Source organism: Pipistrellus hanaki, assembly GCF_964339955.1.
Source record: "Pipistrellus hanaki genome assembly, chromosome: X".
NCBI lineage: Eukaryota > Metazoa > Chordata > Mammalia > Chiroptera > Vespertilionidae > Pipistrellus > Pipistrellus hanaki.
The window spans coordinates 95,895,443-95,914,189 of NC_140524.1; the positions used below are offsets into that span (position 1 = coordinate 95,895,443).

General features: G+C 48.2%; 1 protein-coding gene across 4 annotated transcripts in view; it reads left to right on the forward strand.

The window, feature by feature from the left end:
• Window positions 1-13,300, forward strand: part of PHKA2 (phosphorylase kinase regulatory subunit alpha 2) — a 57,198-nt gene extending 43,898 nt beyond the window's left edge. For 2 of the 4 annotated variants that reach the window (XM_084869439.1, XM_084869440.1), the window contains 11 exons: window positions 509-588; window positions 789-867; window positions 972-1,101; window positions 1,970-2,071; window positions 4,767-4,885; window positions 5,643-5,672; window positions 7,085-7,138; window positions 8,807-8,977; window positions 11,340-11,393; window positions 12,077-12,277; window positions 12,795-13,300. In XM_084869439.1, the coding sequence (XP_084725565.1) occupies window positions 509-588; window positions 789-867; window positions 972-1,101; window positions 1,970-2,071; window positions 4,767-4,885; window positions 5,643-5,672; window positions 7,085-7,138; window positions 8,807-8,977; window positions 11,340-11,393; window positions 12,077-12,277; window positions 12,795-12,965 (1,191 nt within the window). In that variant the 3' untranslated portion in view covers window positions 12,966-13,300. The remainder of the gene's footprint in view (window positions 1-508; window positions 589-788; window positions 868-971; window positions 1,102-1,969; window positions 2,072-4,766; window positions 4,886-5,642; window positions 5,673-7,084; window positions 7,139-8,806; window positions 8,978-11,339; window positions 11,394-12,076; window positions 12,278-12,794) is intronic. The other 2 variants (XM_084869441.1, XM_084869442.1) reach the window with 2 other exon arrangements.
• Window positions 13,301-18,747: the final 5,447 nt, after the last annotated feature.

Consider the following 18,747-nt stretch of genomic DNA (forward strand, 5'->3'; position numbering starts at 1 on the left):
TAATCTCTTTAACCTTCTGGCCCTGCAAAATCCAGAACTGCTTTCTAAGACATTACAGTTTAGTGATATGGTAGGGAGGTGGCGTTTATTATATGTGAATGATGGGGAAAGTGACAATTTAAGACTATAATATGGTCATTAACTCTTCACATTGGTATTTCAGGACTCACAATGGCCCAACCCCTTGTAGCATATCAGTGAATCCAATGTATTGGCTGCAGTAGCTGGGCGTTAAATACCCTCCAACAGGGCCTGCAGAGCCAGCCTGGGGCCACATATTGGGAGCACAAAGGTCACAGAAAGGTCACGGATGCAGCCTTGCCTGGGTTGCTCAGTCTGGGGTCTAGGAGTGAATTTTTCAAATACATGGCAACATGTGTCATACATTTTGTAAAGGCAAAAAGTTATGATCTTGTTAGAATACCCTTCCCCTTTGAATGTGCTCACTTCCTCCTCTCCCTCTCTTCCTTACTCCCTTTCTCCCTCAACCATTCCCCTCAATGAGTAGGCCTGCACAGACCTGCTGTCCCACCAGACGCAGCTCACAGTGGGCCTGCCGCCAGAGCCTCGGGAGAAGATCATCTCTGCGTAAGTCTTCAGCCTGGGGGCCCTGGGTTTGTGGGGGCCACGGGAAGACATCAGTGCCATCCGCCACTCAGAAAGAGGGTCTCCTTAAAGACACCGTCACTCGGGAGCTCCCAGCAGGAAAATAAGGGCCTTCCACAGAGGGCGAGGAGACACCTCTTAGGTATCTTTCACGGTGTTTGTGTCCTGACACTCTTTCCTAGGCCTCTTCCCCCGGAGGAGCTCACAAAACTCATCTATGAAGCCAGCGGGCAGGACATTAGTATCGCCGTCCTCACACAGGTCCGCTGGCTGGAGGAGGGGGGCGTGGGCAGGACTGCAGCCTTCTCCAGGCCTCCGCCACCACCTGCTTTCTGAAACGCCGTGTCCATGTGTGTCTGTGGCAGGAGATTGTGGTCTACTTGGCCATGTACGTCCGGGCTCAGCCCAGCCTCTTCGTGGAGATGCTCCGGCTCCGGGTCGGACTGATCATTCAGGTGATGGCCACGGAGCTGGCGCGGAGCCTGAACTGTTCAGGTGCAAAGGGTGGGCGGGCCCGCGGGAGGCTCCTGTGGTCAGTCCAGGGGAACCCCGCGCAAGCACTCCGGAACCCAAGCTTTTGTGCCTTTGCACATGCTATTGCTTCACCTGATTCTCTAGTTTAGACGGAACTTCTACCAGGCCATCCTGTTGAATTTCTTGTCAGGGAAAGAGGCATTAGAATCTTCTGTCCTGCTCCTGACATCTGAGTTCCTCACTGTAGCTCCTTGCAGTGAGGTCATCACCTATTTAATAACACCTCTGCTGGGACAAATCCTACCAACTGAAATCTGTGAATGAATCGCAAGACACATTCTATTAGCAGGATCATTACAGTGTGAAAATATGCCTGTGACAGGAAAATACGTAACTTAAACCAGTGTTTTTCAACCTTTTTTGGGCAAAGGCACACTTGTTTCATGAAAAAAATCACGAGGCACACCACCATTAGAAAATGTTAAAAAATTTAACTCTGTGCCTATATTGACTATATATAAAGTAATTCTCTTGAATAGGAATCAAATAAACACAAAGAAAGTATTTTATAATTACTTTATTATGAAATATTAAGTAAACAAAATAGTGAAAAATTATAAAATTCTTGTCTTGTCTGCACCTACGGCACACCAGGCAACATCTTGCGGCACACTAGTGTGCCGCGGAACAGCGGTTGAAAAACGCTGACTTAAACAGCAGCATTTAGAATCACCAAGGAGCAGTACATTTCAGCCCTCCAGCAGTAGAGAGGTAATCCTGAGTAGGGAAAGCTGCCACAGCATCCTTTGTCACCCCAAGGCCCAACCAACTCTGCCTTCACCTACCACCAGCCTTGTGTCCGAGATACTTACCAAATGTTTGTTTTTAGGAGAAGAAGCTTCTGAAAGTTTAATGAACCTCAGCCCTTTTGATATGAAAAATCTTCTGCATCACATTCTAAGTGGAAAGGAATTTGGCGTTGAGAGAAGCAGTAAGTAAATGCTCATCTTACCTCTGTGGGGAGGAGAGCAGAGAGGGCCTGATGGATGCATCCAGCATCGCCTGAATGGCTTCATTGATATACAACCTGACATCAGTAATTGCAATGTAGGGCATAATGCATAAGGGTAAGGTCCCTACTTTACCGAGATGGACAAAGTCCCAGGGACAAGGACCCGGCTTGTCGGGCTTAGTGACCCTCGTAGGCTTGCTGGGACGGCCCTGGTCCCACGCGGATGTGGTGAGCACACCTCTGCACCTTGGTCTGCTGCCTTCCTCCTCCTGTCAGGTCCACGTACTGTCACTGTGCACAGGTGTTAGGAGGGGTGAGTTAATCAGGGTGGAATGCCTGTCTTTTCTGAACGCCTGAGGGCCCCACCTTTGGTTTGGACAGAAGTGTCCTCAAGCAGCCGAAACTGGTTTGGCTCAATGGATTGAGCATCAGCCTGAGGACTGAAAGGTCCCAGGTTCAATTCCGGTCAGAGGCATGTACCTTGGTTGTGGGCACATCCCCAGTAGGGGTGGTGCAAGAGGCAGCTGATTGATTATTCTCTCTCATCGATGTTTCTAACTCTCTATCCCTCTCTCTTCCTCTCTGTAAAAAATCAATAAAATATATTATAAAAAAAAAGCGTCCCCAAGCAGATCCTAGTCCCCTCTATGGGGCTCAGAGAAGACCCCTCTGCAACCTCACAATGCCTTCTTGCTGAGTGACTTTGCTTCCTCCCCGGACGGCCCGTTCCGTTTTTATCTATCCCCACACCCTGTTTGCAGTGTTAGGAAATATAATCACCCAAGTCCTGGTGGAATACTGTTCTCAAATGCTCTCTAATTGTAATTGAAGCAATTATCATTTCTCCTCATAATAGAGCGAAATGATTTGCAGACACATTTGTGAATTTATTTAATCAAGCCAAAGAAATGCAGCGTGGGTTGTCATTCTTTCTATTTAATAAGAAGGACATTGGGTACTTAATATTTCCCCCCAGAGTGCTTGCCAGCCGGCTAACAAAGACCACATTGTGCCTTCGGATGGGGTTTTGGTGGCTTTTCTCCTTTCCTGAAGAAGGCGTGCTAGAAATGCTTTTCCAAAAGTAATTTTCCGTTCTTTCAATGCCTGATCCTTGAAAATGTAAATGTACAAGATAAATATTGAATGTGTTCGGCTCATCAAAATAATATACATGCTTTGACACAGATAATTACGAAAATGTTGTTATCGGATATAAAACTATGGATGCTTACAAAACTAGGCACCGAGTAATGTCATAAATATGTCTAATTGCAACCAAGGCCAGAAGAGGCCCTGTCTTTTTTCTAACATCATTGGTTAATTGTGCTTTTTAATGGTTCACTTTTTATAAATGACAAAACTCAATGGTCTTAGGATTTTGATTCAGTCCTGAGATGTCTGAGTGAAGTATTTCCAGCTGAGGCTCACCCCATACAGGTCCCACTGGAGCTTCCCAGACCCTTTTGGTTTCTTTCCTCGTGTCCCTCCTCCCTCTCCAGCTAATCATTGTTTCCTTTGTGGGTCCCTTCCTCTCTGCTGTTCTTTAAATGTTGGTGCCCCTGGCTCCTTGGTTGCCTCTGCTCCCCTGGGCAGTGCCCTCCACTGCATGGCTTCAGTGGTAAGTTCGTTGGGAAGGCTGGGCATGCAGGGAATGCTGCCTGAGGAAGAGACCTTTGAACAGGGCCTGCAGAAGAGAGGCTATGCCGGGCAGTGAGGAGCGAGTGGAGAGCTAAAAGGGGCAGGTGGGGCTCAAATCCATAGGGCTCTGTGCGCCTCTGGGAGGACTGACTGAGCTTTATCCTGAAGACAGAGCTAAGCTTGGAAGGATTCCGAGTGGGCAGTGACATGATCACACTTGCCTTTTAGAGTGATCACTGTGACCACTGGATGGCGAACCAGGTATTGGGGGCAGGGCCACAGGCAGGTGTGAGTGCAGCAGGTTGAGAATGGGATGATGGAGGCCTCCCTGCCCCTTCTGTTACACAGCAATGTACTGACCCTCAGGCAGCCGAATCTCTGCCTCTAGCCCTTGGTTTGGCTTGTTCTCCCAAGACGTCCCTCTCCAGCCCAAAGGCCCCTTAAATGGGTGGTCTGTTTTCTACAAGGAAGGTGTGCTTTTAGAGAAGTAAAGAAGTTACTTTTAAAATATCCAATTCATGCCGAAACCGGTTTGGCTCAGTGGATAGAGCATCAGCCTGTGGACTGAAAGGTCCCAGGTTCAATTCCGGTCCAGGGCATGAACCTTGGTTGCGGGCACAGCCCCAGTGGAAGGGGTTGGGGTGCAGGAGGCAGCTGGTAGATGTTTCTCTCTCATTGATGTTTCTAGCTCTCTATCTCTCTCCCTTCCTCTCTATAAAAAAAATCAATAAAACATATTAAAAAATAAAAAATAAGAATAAATAAAATATCCAATTCATGAAGGATATTATGACCACCCAGTGCTTTCTGCCTACTGCTTATGTGATGTTCACTCTCACCCACTCACTTGAACACATATTGAGCCTGGCCTGTGTAGCAGGTATGGTTCCAGGAGGGCAGATGAGGTCTCCTTGATGGAGTTTATAGTCAAGGAGTGGGGGAGAGAGATGTGGATACAAATAAGCACATTGCGCATATTCCTTACTCAGCGTGAATGCTATATAGTTTCTAAGAACCATGTGTGTTTCCCCTCCAGTGCGACCTATCCATTCTTGTACATCCAGCCCTGCCATCTCTATCCATGAGGTGGGACATACAGGAGTCACCAAAACTGAGAGGAGTGGCATCAGCAGGCTAAGAAGTGAGATGAAACAGGTAAGAAGAGCTTGCGACAGTGCCAGGAGAGAAGTGGTTTTCCTACGTGGGCTCATTTCGGAAAATAATAGAAACCCAGGGCAAGTAGGGTGCAGCCTGCTCTTTGAGAGGATGAGATTCCTTCTCTCCTGGAATCTGAACATACCCCGTACCCAGATATCCCAGAGCTCCTCACACATGCTCACCCTTAACTTTCATATGTTACGTGAACATTCCAGAAAACACCCTTCTCCATGTTTGCCTCGGTTGCTGAGACTCGCTCTTTTGAGTGGGCCAAAGCCACTTAAAAAATAGAGATGTGCAAAAAGTAACTGCATCATCTCTCCATCAAACGCACCCTTCAAATGAAATACCCAGAGGGATCTAGAAATAGAATGGAATGCTGGTGATACCTGTATTTTCCACCAGTCACAAGCGTCTGTTTTCTTTGCTCACCTTTATTTAATCCGCAATAAATTCCTTCTGGACTGACCTCACAGAAGGACAAGTCAACAGCTTTTCAGTCTTAATGTGCTGGTGCTGTGCTAGGACGTGACCATGATCTACAGTAGAAAATAGTGTCCTTCTGACCCTGAAATGCACTCGGGTTTTCTTCTGCACTTTAAATGATGACCCACTAGATAGAGCCCAGGTGACAATAATGGGTCACCTACTCCGCATTTGGGACAGAACTTCCCTGGGTTGTCTAGAGGGTGATAGAAGTAGCAGGGCACCCTTGATTCCAAATATGTAATTCCTGATGTATTTTTACTTTCAGATGACTAGGCGATTTAGTACCGATGGACAGGTGAAGCATCTTTGTCTTGTTTCGCCCTTTGCTGTGCGTGCTTTGTGTTCTTTCTGGCTCGAATGTGGAACGCAAGGCTATGAATACAGTCTGAACGTTTGGAGAAGGGTCAGGAGTGGGTGGAGGTAACTCCACAGATGTGGCAGGCAGCCCTGGGGGCAGGCAGAGTGCTGGACTTGAAAGCAGAAGACATGGCCTTGCTCCGGCCTTTAAGCAAAGTCCATTACTTCAGCTCTTGGGTTTTGTAGGATACTCTGTGAAAGAGATGGTTCTGGGCTTTGCTCCATCAGAGGTGTCTGTTAAATAAAAGGGAAATAAATAGGAAAAAGTAAAATGTGGCCATTGAGTATATCAGTAGAAAGTATACCATATTCCTATCCCCAAATGGCCTGGGGGGATTTAACCCTGAAAAGGGAAAAAAATGTAAGGGAACCGTTCTTTTATATCACCATGCTTCCTCCTCTTCCTCCAGAAAATTGGAGTCACCTTTGTAAGGATTTAATGTCTCCATGACAGAGAGTATACAGGAATCATATAATGACAAACACTGTGCTGTCTCATTGACATGTATGCTCTTTCCAAGACTTTCCAAAACATGTTCCTTTTGCCAGCCACTCGGTGGCACCATGCCTCTAGTTACTCACATCCCCCTGGCACCTTCCTGGGGAATATGTGTGCTTTCTTCTGTCTCCATTTAATGTCCTCGCATATTATGGGGACACAAGGATCACCTTTGTGTGTGAGGGGTGTTCTTTTTTTTTTTTTATGGCTTTAGAGTCAGTCAGCCAAGTACAAGTTTTGTATTTGGCCACCTCCATCAAGGAAACATTTTCTCTATCCAAAATTTAATAGCTGCCATGGCATTTGAAATGTCTGTTCATTTTTGCAAGAACACCACGCGTGGGTGCACATGTGTATGACAGGAAATATGAAGGGTGCATTCTAGATGTTTAGGTGAGGAAATACTTATTTGGCCAAAGGTCATCAGCCTGGTTTTATCTGTTCATTTAACAAATATCTATTGAATGCCAGTAGGTGCCAGATGCTAAATGCTCTTTCTGGGTATTTTGTTGCTCTCTGTAGATTTTCACAACTCTTAACGTAAAAGATGAGCTTTTCATGGCTGTGACTTTGGGAATAAATTGGGTCCGAACTTGATGAGGGACCCTCCCCATCTGAGTGGTACCATTTCATACTGAGAGAAAGAGCATCCCCCAAGTTCACCGCGCAGAGCCCAGATCTGCCTGCCTGACCAAGGCTGTTTGCCTGGTGCTGAATGAGATCGTCTGTCCGCCTGCATCCTCCGCACCTTCTTTCTGGGGGTATTTCCCACACTGGTCTATGTCCCTCCTTTCTGCTTGCATCCTTTGGTATCACGTCACGTGACTGAATGGACTCTCTTTGTCTTGTAGCTCTTTTCTGTGAGCCAGGCCTCATCCAGCACCTCGCATTGCTTCAAGTCTATGGTAAACCATGCGTCCCGACCCTTGTCCCCTTGTTTGTGATGTGTTAATCCTCCTGTTGCCCTTCTCATGCCCCCCGCCTCATCCCTCATTCCTGAATATTTAAATAGTGTTCAATGTTTTCATTTGACCGTCATTAGGAATAGAATCTAGAAAGCCAAGCAGTTCTTTTTTTTTTTTTTTTTTTTTTTAAAGAAGTTCTTGAAGTGAGCTTTGTTTGTCCAAGAGCTTCTGGAACCTTGGAGGAACTGGTTTTGTACCTCTCCCCGGTGCCATGGTGGGGAACCATTGTCCGCATGTGCTCATTAGCACTGTGTGCTCAGAATGCTCTGCTTGGCATGAGGCCTCACATAAAGTGGAGGACTAGAAAGTGTGGGAATCGCTGAGGCGAGGCTGAAGCTTCGTCCTGAAATGAAAAGGAGGAAACCAGCTGAGTCATTGATGAGTGCGGCTGTAATTACTTTTATTTGTATCTAATTGTTGCCGTATTTAAATTGCAGTAATGAGCCCAATGGAAGAGCCCAGCCTAACAGCCTTTTCAAAATAAGATCCCATGAAGTCAGAATGCGTCCACAGAGAACACTCCTGCCTCCTGCCCTAGTAGCATGCTTAACATTTGGATTTCATTTTTAAACCTTTCAATTTTTATGCTGTGCCCTGAGAAGTGAAAATGCCAGGTAGTCCAGAGCAACGATAATGGCAAGGATGTAGGTTAACCCTTTCCAACCTGGAGACCATGTGCTTAGAATCCATCCATGGGAAGAAGGCAGGCCCAGAGCCTTGCTTGCCGGAAGGGAGCACAGTGTGGCTTCACCCCATCTGCTGCTGGGGGTCCCCACATTCAGGCCTGGTCTCCGGGTCCCCGATGGGAGCCTCTCAGAGCCACCTCTGAGGTCATGGGCAGGCCCTGCCCCAGCACATCCCTCGAAGAGGCCAGAATAAGTCTAGCCTCGGGCAGGGAGGTGGGCAGGATATGACCCCTTTCCCTCTGCTTCAGCAAAGCATATCTTCCTGGCGCAGAGGCAGCCATTGCCCCAAATTAGGATAAAGCGCTGTTCTGAGAGCAGGCTGAGAGCAGATTGAAAAGGACAGATGCACATACAATACTCCCTGGGGTCCTCGCTACTAAATGGGGATCCCTAGCCTTTTCTTTTTGGTTTTGGCTCCAAAGCCTCCCCCACACACCACACCCTCACCCCATGTTACAGGGAGGTGATCAGTTCTCTGTGGCACTGCAGAAGTGGGCACTTTGGCATTTGTCTCCCTGGGCTGCATTACCTCTGGGTGGGTGGCCTCACCTATTCCAAGGGCCCCTGTGGGCACTTAGCCATGCGTATTCATGGGGTTTTGTGTATTCTCGTTCAGTGAGTGTTGCAGGACAGTCCAACTGTGTCCCAAGGTGTAGAGGTCAAGACCTGGAGCCAGTGTCTGGGTCAGGAGTTGCCACAGCTAGTGCTGAGCTGGGATTCGCAGCTGATCCCAGAGCCCACACTGTCAGCTGTTTGGCCTCCCCGTCAGGTTGGGGTCCTTGTGCACCAAACAGGTTCACTAACCAAACCGGTGTGGGAAAGAGTCTACTCTATGGGCAAGTGGTGAGCTGGTGTTTTGATTCACCGAGTTGTCTTGCAGCGCCAGCTATGAGGCTTCTGAAGGCCACGCACTGTCTTGCAGAGGTCCAGCACCCCACCTTCGCCCACTGGCACATCATCGTCAGACTCAGGAGGGCATCACATTGGCTGGGGGGAGCGACAGGGCCAGTGGCTGCGCAGGAGAAGGCTGGACGGGGCCATCAACAGGGTGCCTGTGGGATTCTACCAGAAGGTGTGGAAGATCCTTCAGAAGGTGAGCTTGGCCACTATAATGAATTCTGCAGGCTTTGGGGCTGGGAGACACATGCTCCCTGGTAAATGAACCAATCCTCCCTTATTCCCTTTGTGAGGCATGGTGGCACCTACTGGTATCATCAAGTAGCACGTGGTTGCAGAACAAGCGAACACATAGCCCTTGACCTTGGATACTCACAGCCTAGAACAGGCTTTCTCCATCTTGGCACCACTGACACTTGGGCCTGGGGAATTCTTTTTTTGTGCGGGGGCTATTCTGTCCATTGTGGAATATTAACCAGCATCCCAGGTCAATAGCACCCCCTTCCCCAGTTGTGACAACCAAAAATGTCTCCATTTGTCCTCTGTATTAGCAAACCACCCATGGTTGAGAACTGCTGATTGGAACCACAGCAAGTCATGAGGAGACAGCCCAGGTGGTGTGGAACCGTCCCCTTTGACATATTGGGAATGTAGAAAAGTCAGAAAATACATAAGAACCAGAGAAGGCAGGGAAGGCTTTGGATGAAAACACCATGACATAGATAACCTAGAACAGCCCACCCCCATCCCTTAGTCTCCTACATGATCAGACAGGCATAGTATCCACATCTGTCAGTGACATGATTGAGCAGTTCCCATCTGTTGGGTCCTGAGGTCTTCCAGTCTGACTCCAGGTCCCAGGTGCCCTAAAGCACAAGCTGTACACACCCTAGGCTTCCACATGGAGGACAGGGACCTCACACCCCTCCCTTTAGTGCTCTCTATTCCTGTGGCCTGCAAAAATCTTAGCAGAGCTAAGTCATTGGAAACAGAGGTAAGGGGATAGCCACAGACAGCATGCACTGCATGCACCTGAGTGCAGGAGAGCCCAGCACAAATGCCTATGACCCCCCCCCCCCCCAAGGAGGGGTCCGTGGGGGAAACCATGGCCATTGCTCTCTGTACCCACATTCTGACCCCTTCTACATATACCCCAGAGCATTTGTATCTCCCTGGGTCCCAGTAGATCTTGTCTTTCCTCCTGCCCGGAGGGGCAGTAAGCCTCAGTTAAAAGCTTCTATGCATCACCATTTACCCCCCTTTACCTTTTCCACCTCCCCCTCCCTTCCCTCTGGCAATCACCATACTGTTCTCTGTGTCTATGAATCTTTCTGTTTTTTTTTTCTTTGTTTAATCCCTTCACCCTTCTCACCCAGCCCCTCTCTCCAATCCCATGAGGGCTGCAGTCTGCTCTCTATATCCATGACTCTGTCTCTACTTTGTTAGTTTATTTTGTTAATTAGATCCCACAGATCAGTGAAATCTTTTATTAACCAATGTCACCTCAATAAACTCAATAAAAAAAGAAATTTAATAAAAAGCTTCTATGCAAACCAGGAACAATGGGCAGGATGGATTTTTTTCAGAAGCTATTTTTGATAGCTCATTTCACAGTAGGAGAGGAGAGAAAAGCCATCCCAAATGAGTGCCTACGAGTTCCTTCCTAAAGCCACAGCATCACTCAGCTGTGATATTTCTGTGGACATACCTTTGGCCTCTCTGTCTGTCTTACTGAGCCGGGCATGGGGCGGTCAGAGTGGTTCCTGTCCTTATGCAGCTGGGCTCCTGGTCCCCACGTGGTATGAGAGCCCTCAGAGCCCACACAGGCCTCTAGTTCTCCATTCTCTGCCTCTCGTCGGGAGGCACTAGTGTTTGCAGCCACTCTGTCCTCAGCCCCCCAGGGACAGGGGTGGGCATTTGCTGCCGGCCAAGACACTGGGATTTGGAAGGCAGCCAATTAGACTAGTACGAACTGTTCCTAGAAAAATCTCCTCACTCTTCCTGGGGCATCACACGCTTCCATCTAGACTTCCACTGACTCAATACCAAGACACTCTTATTATGAAAAAACAGCATTTTGTATCGAGTTGGCGCTTGATATTTATATACATGGGTGTGCGTGTGAGTGTCTGTGCATGTGCTCGAGTTTGTTTTTTTTGTTTTTTTTATGTGATTGCTGCTTATTTTAGAAATCTCAAAAATAGATGCCTTGCAAAGGCACAGAAGTATCACTTCACCAGCAGGAGTAATGAAAGTCTCCTTTTATATGGCACCAATGGGGGCCTCTCAGCCAAGTGTATGAAGACCTGGCAGTTCCTGGGGCATTGTTCGTGAGAGATCTGAAACATGCCTGTTGGTTCCCTAGGATTGTTCCATTCGAAAACACAGCCTGTGGGCAGTGAGAACAGCTCTCTAAAAATAAATGACAGTCTGGCGTGTTCCAGCCCTCATGCAGGTTTTCAGGGCAGAGCAACTTGCGTGTGTGCGCATGTGTGTGCACACTTATCAATCGCATGCTGGAATTGGACTGAAATGTGATGTGTGTGTTCTGCCTGCAGTGCCATGGCCTGTCCATCGATGGTTACGTGCTCCCGTCCTCAACGACTCGAGAGGTATGATGGGAAAAACCCAAACATGGACCTACCACCATTTCTACCCAGTGTTCTGACCACTGATACTTCTTTTAAGCTTCTAACATTTATAGACAGGCTTACTTACCCTCAATTTTTGCAAAGTTTCTTTCCCACACTTATTAGCATCACCTTTTATCCTTCCTCTCAGAAATAGCGTTTCTGGCTGTGAAGGTCTTTAGATTTGCCCCATAAAAGCCTATTAAGAGAAAAGAGCAAAGCCGCATGCCACATTCATCAAACCCACGTGCAGCCTCCTCTGACCCCTCTCTGCTGAGAGCAGTCATCTTCCCTGGTTTCTTTCCTCTTATTCATTCTTTTAAAAACGTGTTTGTTTTTTTTTTTAGTTTTTACCCTACCCAAGGCACCATGCCATATGCTATAAGAATGAAGAAGAATGAGAAATATGAAATGGTCCCTGACCCCAAGAAGTCCAAGGCCAGTGGGTTATAGGCAAATAAAGCTAGGATAAGGCCAACTGCCTCCCAGAGCAAAGCCTCGGCCTCTTGTTTCAGAGGGGTCCTGCTGGCAGAATCAGGACAATGACCAAAAAGGAGGCAACATTTGAGCTGAGACCTCAACCCAGTGGGTGTTGAGGTTAGTGTTGGTGACAGGCTATGTCTGTCCTGTCTCACTCCTGACCCCCTGACTGGACCCTTTGGCAGATGACTCCGCAGGAGATCAAGTTCGCTGTCCATGTTGAGTCGGTGCTGAACCGTGTGCCTCAACCCGAGTACCGGCAGCTGCTGGTAGAAGCCATCATGGTGCTAACACTGCTCTCAGACACCGAGATGAATAGCATCGGGGGCATCATCCACGTGGACCAGATCGTGCAGATGGCCAACCAGCTGTTCCTGCAGGACCAGGTGGGTGTGTCCGGGCCTGTTCATTCATCCACAGCCAAGGTGGGGACAGAGGCAGGGTAGCCAGTTAGGCTGGCATTTATCAAGATTGGAAATTCTGAGTCCAATCGGAAAGAATGTTCTTGACCAAAGAAAATGTCATCACAGTTGGTGGAAAATGTCAACTATTTGGTTAAAAAGTGGCAAAGTGGCCACTTGGGAAATTTAAAGACCTTTGAAGTGGACTGGTCCATTTCAGCATAGGTTTTAGTGCAAATACTGCCCCTGCGCATATATAGCCCTGGGTAGATAAAACCACTTCCTCTGTATTAGGAGAAGCCATCCACTTATTAGAGCGAACTGGGGCATGTGGGAACCCAGTGCAGTGCCCGGAGCAGAGGTCAATGTCCCCCCGGGCACTGTAGGCTCTCCTTCCCCAGGCCTGGAACTCCACGGGCCGTGGGCCCGCAGCACACAGAGTCATCACAGGGCTGGAAAATCGAAGTCTGCTCATTCTTTACTCTGCCTTTTCCTGCTACAGATGTCGATTGGCGCCATGGACACCCTGGAGAAAGACCAAGCCACAGGCATTTGCCACTTCTTTTACGACAGTGCTCCAAGCGGGGCTTATGGGACAATGACCTATCTAACAAAGGCAGTGGCTTCTCATTTGCAAGAATTGCTGCCCAATTCAGGCTGCCAGATGCAATAGTGCCTTGGTGCTGTGAGTCTGTCACTTGCCCCCTAGCCTCATTGGGAACTCTCTTCTGTGCCCAAGATCCCCTGTGCTGTCACAGAAGCATGTCCCATTAGAAACACTGGAAGGGCCCAGCCAGCGTAGCTCAGTGGTTAAGTGTCAACCTATGGACCAGGAGGTCACAGGTCGGTTCCCAGTCAGAGCATATGCCAGGGTTGTGGGCTCGATCCCCAATGTGGGGTGTGCAAGAGGCAGCCGATTAATGATTTTCTCTCATCATTGATGTTTCTATCCCTCTCTCCTTCTCCCTTCCTCTCTCTGAAATCAATAAAAACATATTTTTCAAAAAACACTGGCAAGGCAGAGATGGCAGTGACCTGAAAACAGTATATGTCCAAGCCAAAGAAAGAACATGAATCCTGTTGCTTCCCCAAGGAGTGGCATAGGATTATTGTCCAGGACTATTTTGCTGGAACATTTTGTCATAGCATCTGTTCTCCTGGAGTCTAAGGAGGAATTGGAAACTTGTATCTTTTGAGTGCAATATGAACTAAAAATCCATCTTAAATTGGCTCTCATAGAGAGTTACCAAAATAGGTTTGGTGAGCTACTGCACATGTTGAAGATCCTTCTAGTACAGTGGTTGGCAAACTGCGGCTCCCGAGCCACATGCAGCTCTTTGGCCCCTTGAGTGTGGCTCTTCCACAAAATACCATGACCTGGGGGAGTCTATTTTGAAGAAGTGGCTTTAGAAGAAGACCTTGACAAGGGGTAGTCTGTCTGTGGATCAAACTGTTCTAAATAAAGCAACTCTTTCTGGGGAAGTTTGCTTTTTCTCCTGGATTTCTTTCTTTCTTGACCTCTTGTTTCATTGACATGGCTGCCTTCATTAATTTTAGCTCATGGTCTTCAAGAAGTTTATCCTGACTGGCCATGAATTAGGGGTTTCTCCTGCTTTCTGAAAAAAAACCCACATTTTCCAGAATCTAGCAAAACAAACAGAATGGTGGCGGCGGAGTGAACTGTTCTTATTTGGTAAGCCAGCTGTTGTTTGGGGGCTCAAGCGGGCAGAGAGTCCCTCTGGAAGGCCTGTGCCCCATCTCATCACTCTCCCACCCCGGCTGTACCTACCCCTGTTCTCTGGGGGGAACCAGGTGATGAGTATGCAACATCAGAGGTCATGGAAATTGATGGTGGTGTGCTCCCACAAAAGCAATACCTCTCTATTATGATAAAGCCAGGCTGGGGGCTGGAGACTCAAGCCCTTCTCCTGTAAACATTGCCATCTTAATACTCTCAGGGAGGTGTGGCTAGTGGCCTTGATTTTAGAGGAGCCAGGATAAGACCTGACCCAACAGGGTCTTGTCAATCGTTTGCCAATAACCTGGGGGTTGGAGATGGGAGGGACAACAGGCAAACAGTTTCTGTGAATACAGGACTTGAAAGGGCAGTCAACTGGTGGTCATATGGTGAACTCTGGCTGGGTGAGAGTGATAGGTTGGTTTTGTGGTAACTCTGCCTCTGAAATGGGAATGTGGTCATTGGATCTTCGCTTGGAAGTTTGATGGTGGAGAAAGCCAATGCTCTAGCTGCTTTGAGGGGACATCGCTGTGTGTGACACCCCTCAGAGTCAAAGTGTAGTACTAATGGCTGTTCTGGAAGCAGAGGGAAGTTCTTGATGCTTCCGAGTGAAGAGCCTCTTGTCAATCCCAGCCGGATATTTCACAGTTGTCCCTGGGAGAGACCGTCTAGAATACAAGCCCTGGTGTGCCTACCTGGACGCGGCGGTGTACTCGCACCATACATAGGGAACCTCAATGCCTCTGTTTTAATTTCTTCAAACGCACAGTACTTTCCTTTATGAGGCAGAGAGTAATTACTGAGGGAAAAGGTCGCCAGGCTCTCAGCTTCTACTCCCATGGACATCCGCATTCCTCCTCTCCTCCTCCTCTCTCCTTCACACCCTCCACCCCCTCTTTTCACGTTAGTATGTAAAACCGTTCCCCTCAGATTACTGGATCCTTCTTTTATTCATCAGCATGTGTTGAGAATGCTTCTCTGTGCCAGTGTGGGCATATAAATATAAATGAGACATGGCTCAAGGAAGGCCTGTGTGAAAAGATGACCAATGCGTTAGTGTGTTGGGGGCAGTATTAGAGAGGCAGATAAGGTGGAGTATGCCCCAAACACTGGCTCTGGTGGGGCAGACCCCAGCAACAGTGTGGGCATCATGCTCCCCTTCCCCCAAGCTCCTGCAGTGCCCCAGAGCCTTCCATTACATACCCCATCTTCCCTGGAAAATCTGTTTTATCCTGTTTGCCTCTGAGGGTCCGGGGGTGGGGGATGGGGGGGCAGTCACAGCCACTCAGGTTTCCTAGTAGCATTTTCATACCCTTTATTTTTGGTGTCCTTAAGACATGCTTGCCATAAACGGGTCTCATATCATCTATCTGGTAGACTTCCTGGAGGATCATTTCAGACATAGATAATATAGGAGAGGCACAAGCTGTGAGAGTTCCGCTTACGTCTTGGGCGAAGGCTCAGGAAGAGTTACAGCTCTCCCAAACGAGCCAGGTGCTAATTTAGAACAATCACCTGCCTGTGGATGACGTGCAAAAGCCACAGATGCTGTGTTTGGGCTCACCAACTGAGACGCGGGCCGGGAGAAGAGCCATAATAAGCAATTCAACCGAGCCCTCAATTCACTCTTTTGAAACCTCTTTCAAATGAAATCCTGAAATAGTACTGCATTTCCACAGGCATCAAGCTGTCAGCTTCAAAGAAGAACAGGCTTCTGAGGTTTGATCCCTTTCACGAGCAGTTGAGGCCCACGCAGCAAAGAGGAACAGATGGTGGAAGGGGATGGTGGTGGCCTTGTCCCGACCATCCTGGCCTTGTGGTATTGGGGGAATGGACACTTTCCTATCTCCCTCCTCAGAGAAGAAAGGCCAGTTTTTTTTATTTCTTATCCCCCTATTGACACCCCACACACCACTCATGCCCTCACCCCCCTGGTGTCTGTGTCCATTGGTTAGGCTTATATGCATGCACACAAAGTCCTTTGGTTGATCTCTCCCCCTTACCCCCACCCTCCTCTACCTTCCCTCTGAGGTTTAATGGTCTGATCGCTGCTTCTCTGTCTCTGGATCTGTTTATGTTCATCAATTGATGTTGTTCATCATATCCCACAAATGAGTGAGATCATGTGATATTGATCTTTCTCTGACTGGCTTATTTCGCTTAGCATAATGCTCTCCAGTTCCATCCGTTCTGTTGCAAATGGTAAGAATTCCTTCTTTTTTTACCGCAGTGTAGTATTCCATGGTGTAGTTTTTTAATCCACTCACCCGCTGGTGGGCACTTCCTATCGGCACAATTCACCATAGCTAAGATTTGGAGGGGCCAGTTTTGACCTTTGCTGGGACTCAGGGCAGAATGTTTTGTCTCAGAACCAGAAACAAACATTTAACATCCTCAGGTGAGAAGCTGCCCCACCTGCTGCTCACCCTGGCTTTGGCCCAGGTGAATCTAGCAGCAAGGAGGAAGGTTCTGTCTCTGACTCCAACCAGCCTTCCCTCCCAGCTCTGACCTAGGTGAGTTATTTAGCCTTGTGTCTCAAGTTAGCCATCTGGAAAATGTGCAAGAAGCCTACGAACTGGCAGTGGAGTAAGCACAGAGAAATCACAGGAACCCTCACCTCCCTCACCTCTGGCCAGCTATGCCTTTCGGTGACCAGGGCTGGGCTCTACTGGTCATGCTGTGTCTCCCACGGTGGCCGTCTGACAGGAGGTCAGAGCAATGGTCGCCAACCGGTGGAACGGTGATCCATGAGGTCTGAAAGGTTGGCAACCACTGAGTTAGAGCTTCTGCAATACTTGAGGCGTGATGAATGGAAGAAGAGACTTACAGATTAGCTACCTGCATAGAGAGCATGTACATGCTCCCTGTGTAAAGAAAGGAAAAGAAAAAAAAAAAAAGATCAGGAGGCAAGAGAACAGTTTGTCAGCTGATTGAAGCCATTTATTTCTAGACAAGAAGACAGGAGGCTTGGCCTCCCTTGATGTAAATTACAGCAGAACCACGTCTCAGTTCTATTGATTTGTGCACAAGTCTGGCAAATAGCTTTTGTCTTCTCTGCTTCCTTGTTGTCAGAGGGTACAAAAGCTTCCTTCTCCCTCCCTTAGCACCATTATTCTTCAAGGTGACTTATGCTTTTGAAGTCCCTGCAGTCTGTTGTGTGCATCTCTGCACTTTGTGTGCTCCCAGAATTCCTTCTGTTCTCCCAGACTTGGCCACCAATAGCTCTTCGTGTGAGAGGAAAGTAAAGCTGCTGTCACCTTCTTGGAGCCTCCTTGTTCCCCTCAGAAAGCCATTTAGGAAAATCCATGTCTTTGAGTTACCAGGACAGTTCTCTGAGGAATGAGAAGACCTGAGACTGTACTCAAGTCTAATGCATGGAGTGGACTGATGGTCTGAGAGAGGGAAAAATTCCATCGGAAAATAATTGTGTGTGTGTGTGTGTGTGTGTGTGTTTTAAGGAACATATGTGCAATTTTGGCAAAAATGCCTTCTTAGAAAGACCGGAATCATGGGAACCAATGATCTCTGATGTCATGTGACTCATCCCTCTGCCTTACTGCAATATGTCAACTATTCTGCAAAAGGAATTGCTCAGAAAGCATTTACAGTGCATCGCCCGGCATGCAGAAGCATGGAGTGAGGTGGTGGGAGATGAAAAAAAATGGCTCTGTTGTTTGGGAAGACATGTAAGGAAGGACACTACCAAGCCTCCGGTGGAAGCATTCTTAGCACTTGGTCTACCAGGGCTTCCACACCCTGAAACTAAATCCTGAGTAGCTTTGGCCTCTTTCTCAGCAGGATGACTGCAGACACTTCCGCCTCCAGCTGGTGTAACTGAGGCACCAGGCTTTGCAAAGGGCACAACTTTGGGTTGTCCACATGGGACCAAGCTGCATCTGAATTGGGCATGAGATAGTGAATGTACCTTCCATGTCTCCTTTTTAAGAGTTTTAGAGGTACAAACCCAGGATAGATACACCAAGGAGAAGTCTGTCCTTAGCTCTAATCTGTCATGTCCTCAGTGTCACCTTTTGGCACCGTGTCAGAGTTCTTATTTGCAGGTGACAGCAAATCTGGCTGGGGAGGAAGTATGTTTCTTAAAGGGTATTGGCTAAGTCACATGGTCACCAGGTGCGGCACTTCCCCATGTCACTCCTGGGTGCTCCCGGGCTTACACCCTGGGGCTGACACCACAGATGCCCCCACACCAGCCACCGTCTCTAGGATCATTGCCTCTGCTCTTTTGGAATCTAATTACAGAGGCTGCCACCTGTCACCAGAGTGGATTTCAACAGCCACTAGCTGTCAATTCAGTCTCAGGCAGGTGTCTTGCCTCAGCTCGGGTGGAGGAGGACAGGTTGTTAGCTGAGGGGGAGGCTGGAAAAGCCAGTGCCTCCTTCTACAGTGGAGGCGGCGTTGGCTTCCTAACAGGGGGATTCCCCAGACCCAGAAAGAGGTTCGATGCCAAGCATCCAAAACTAAGTGCCCACTACAGCCATGACTCTTGGCTTTTATTCATTTGTCCAGGAAGAAGGACCTGTGTCTCCCCCACTCAGTCTGCCCTGAGGAGTGACTAAGGGGTATATGTGCGCTCTGGGGAAGGCTGGGCAGGAGTGTGCTAGGGGTGTGCAGGTCATCGCAGTGCCCACTCTGGGCTCCACTAGGACAATTGAAAGTGCTCTTTTGGGTAGAGATGTTACTAAGTCATCGTGGCTGA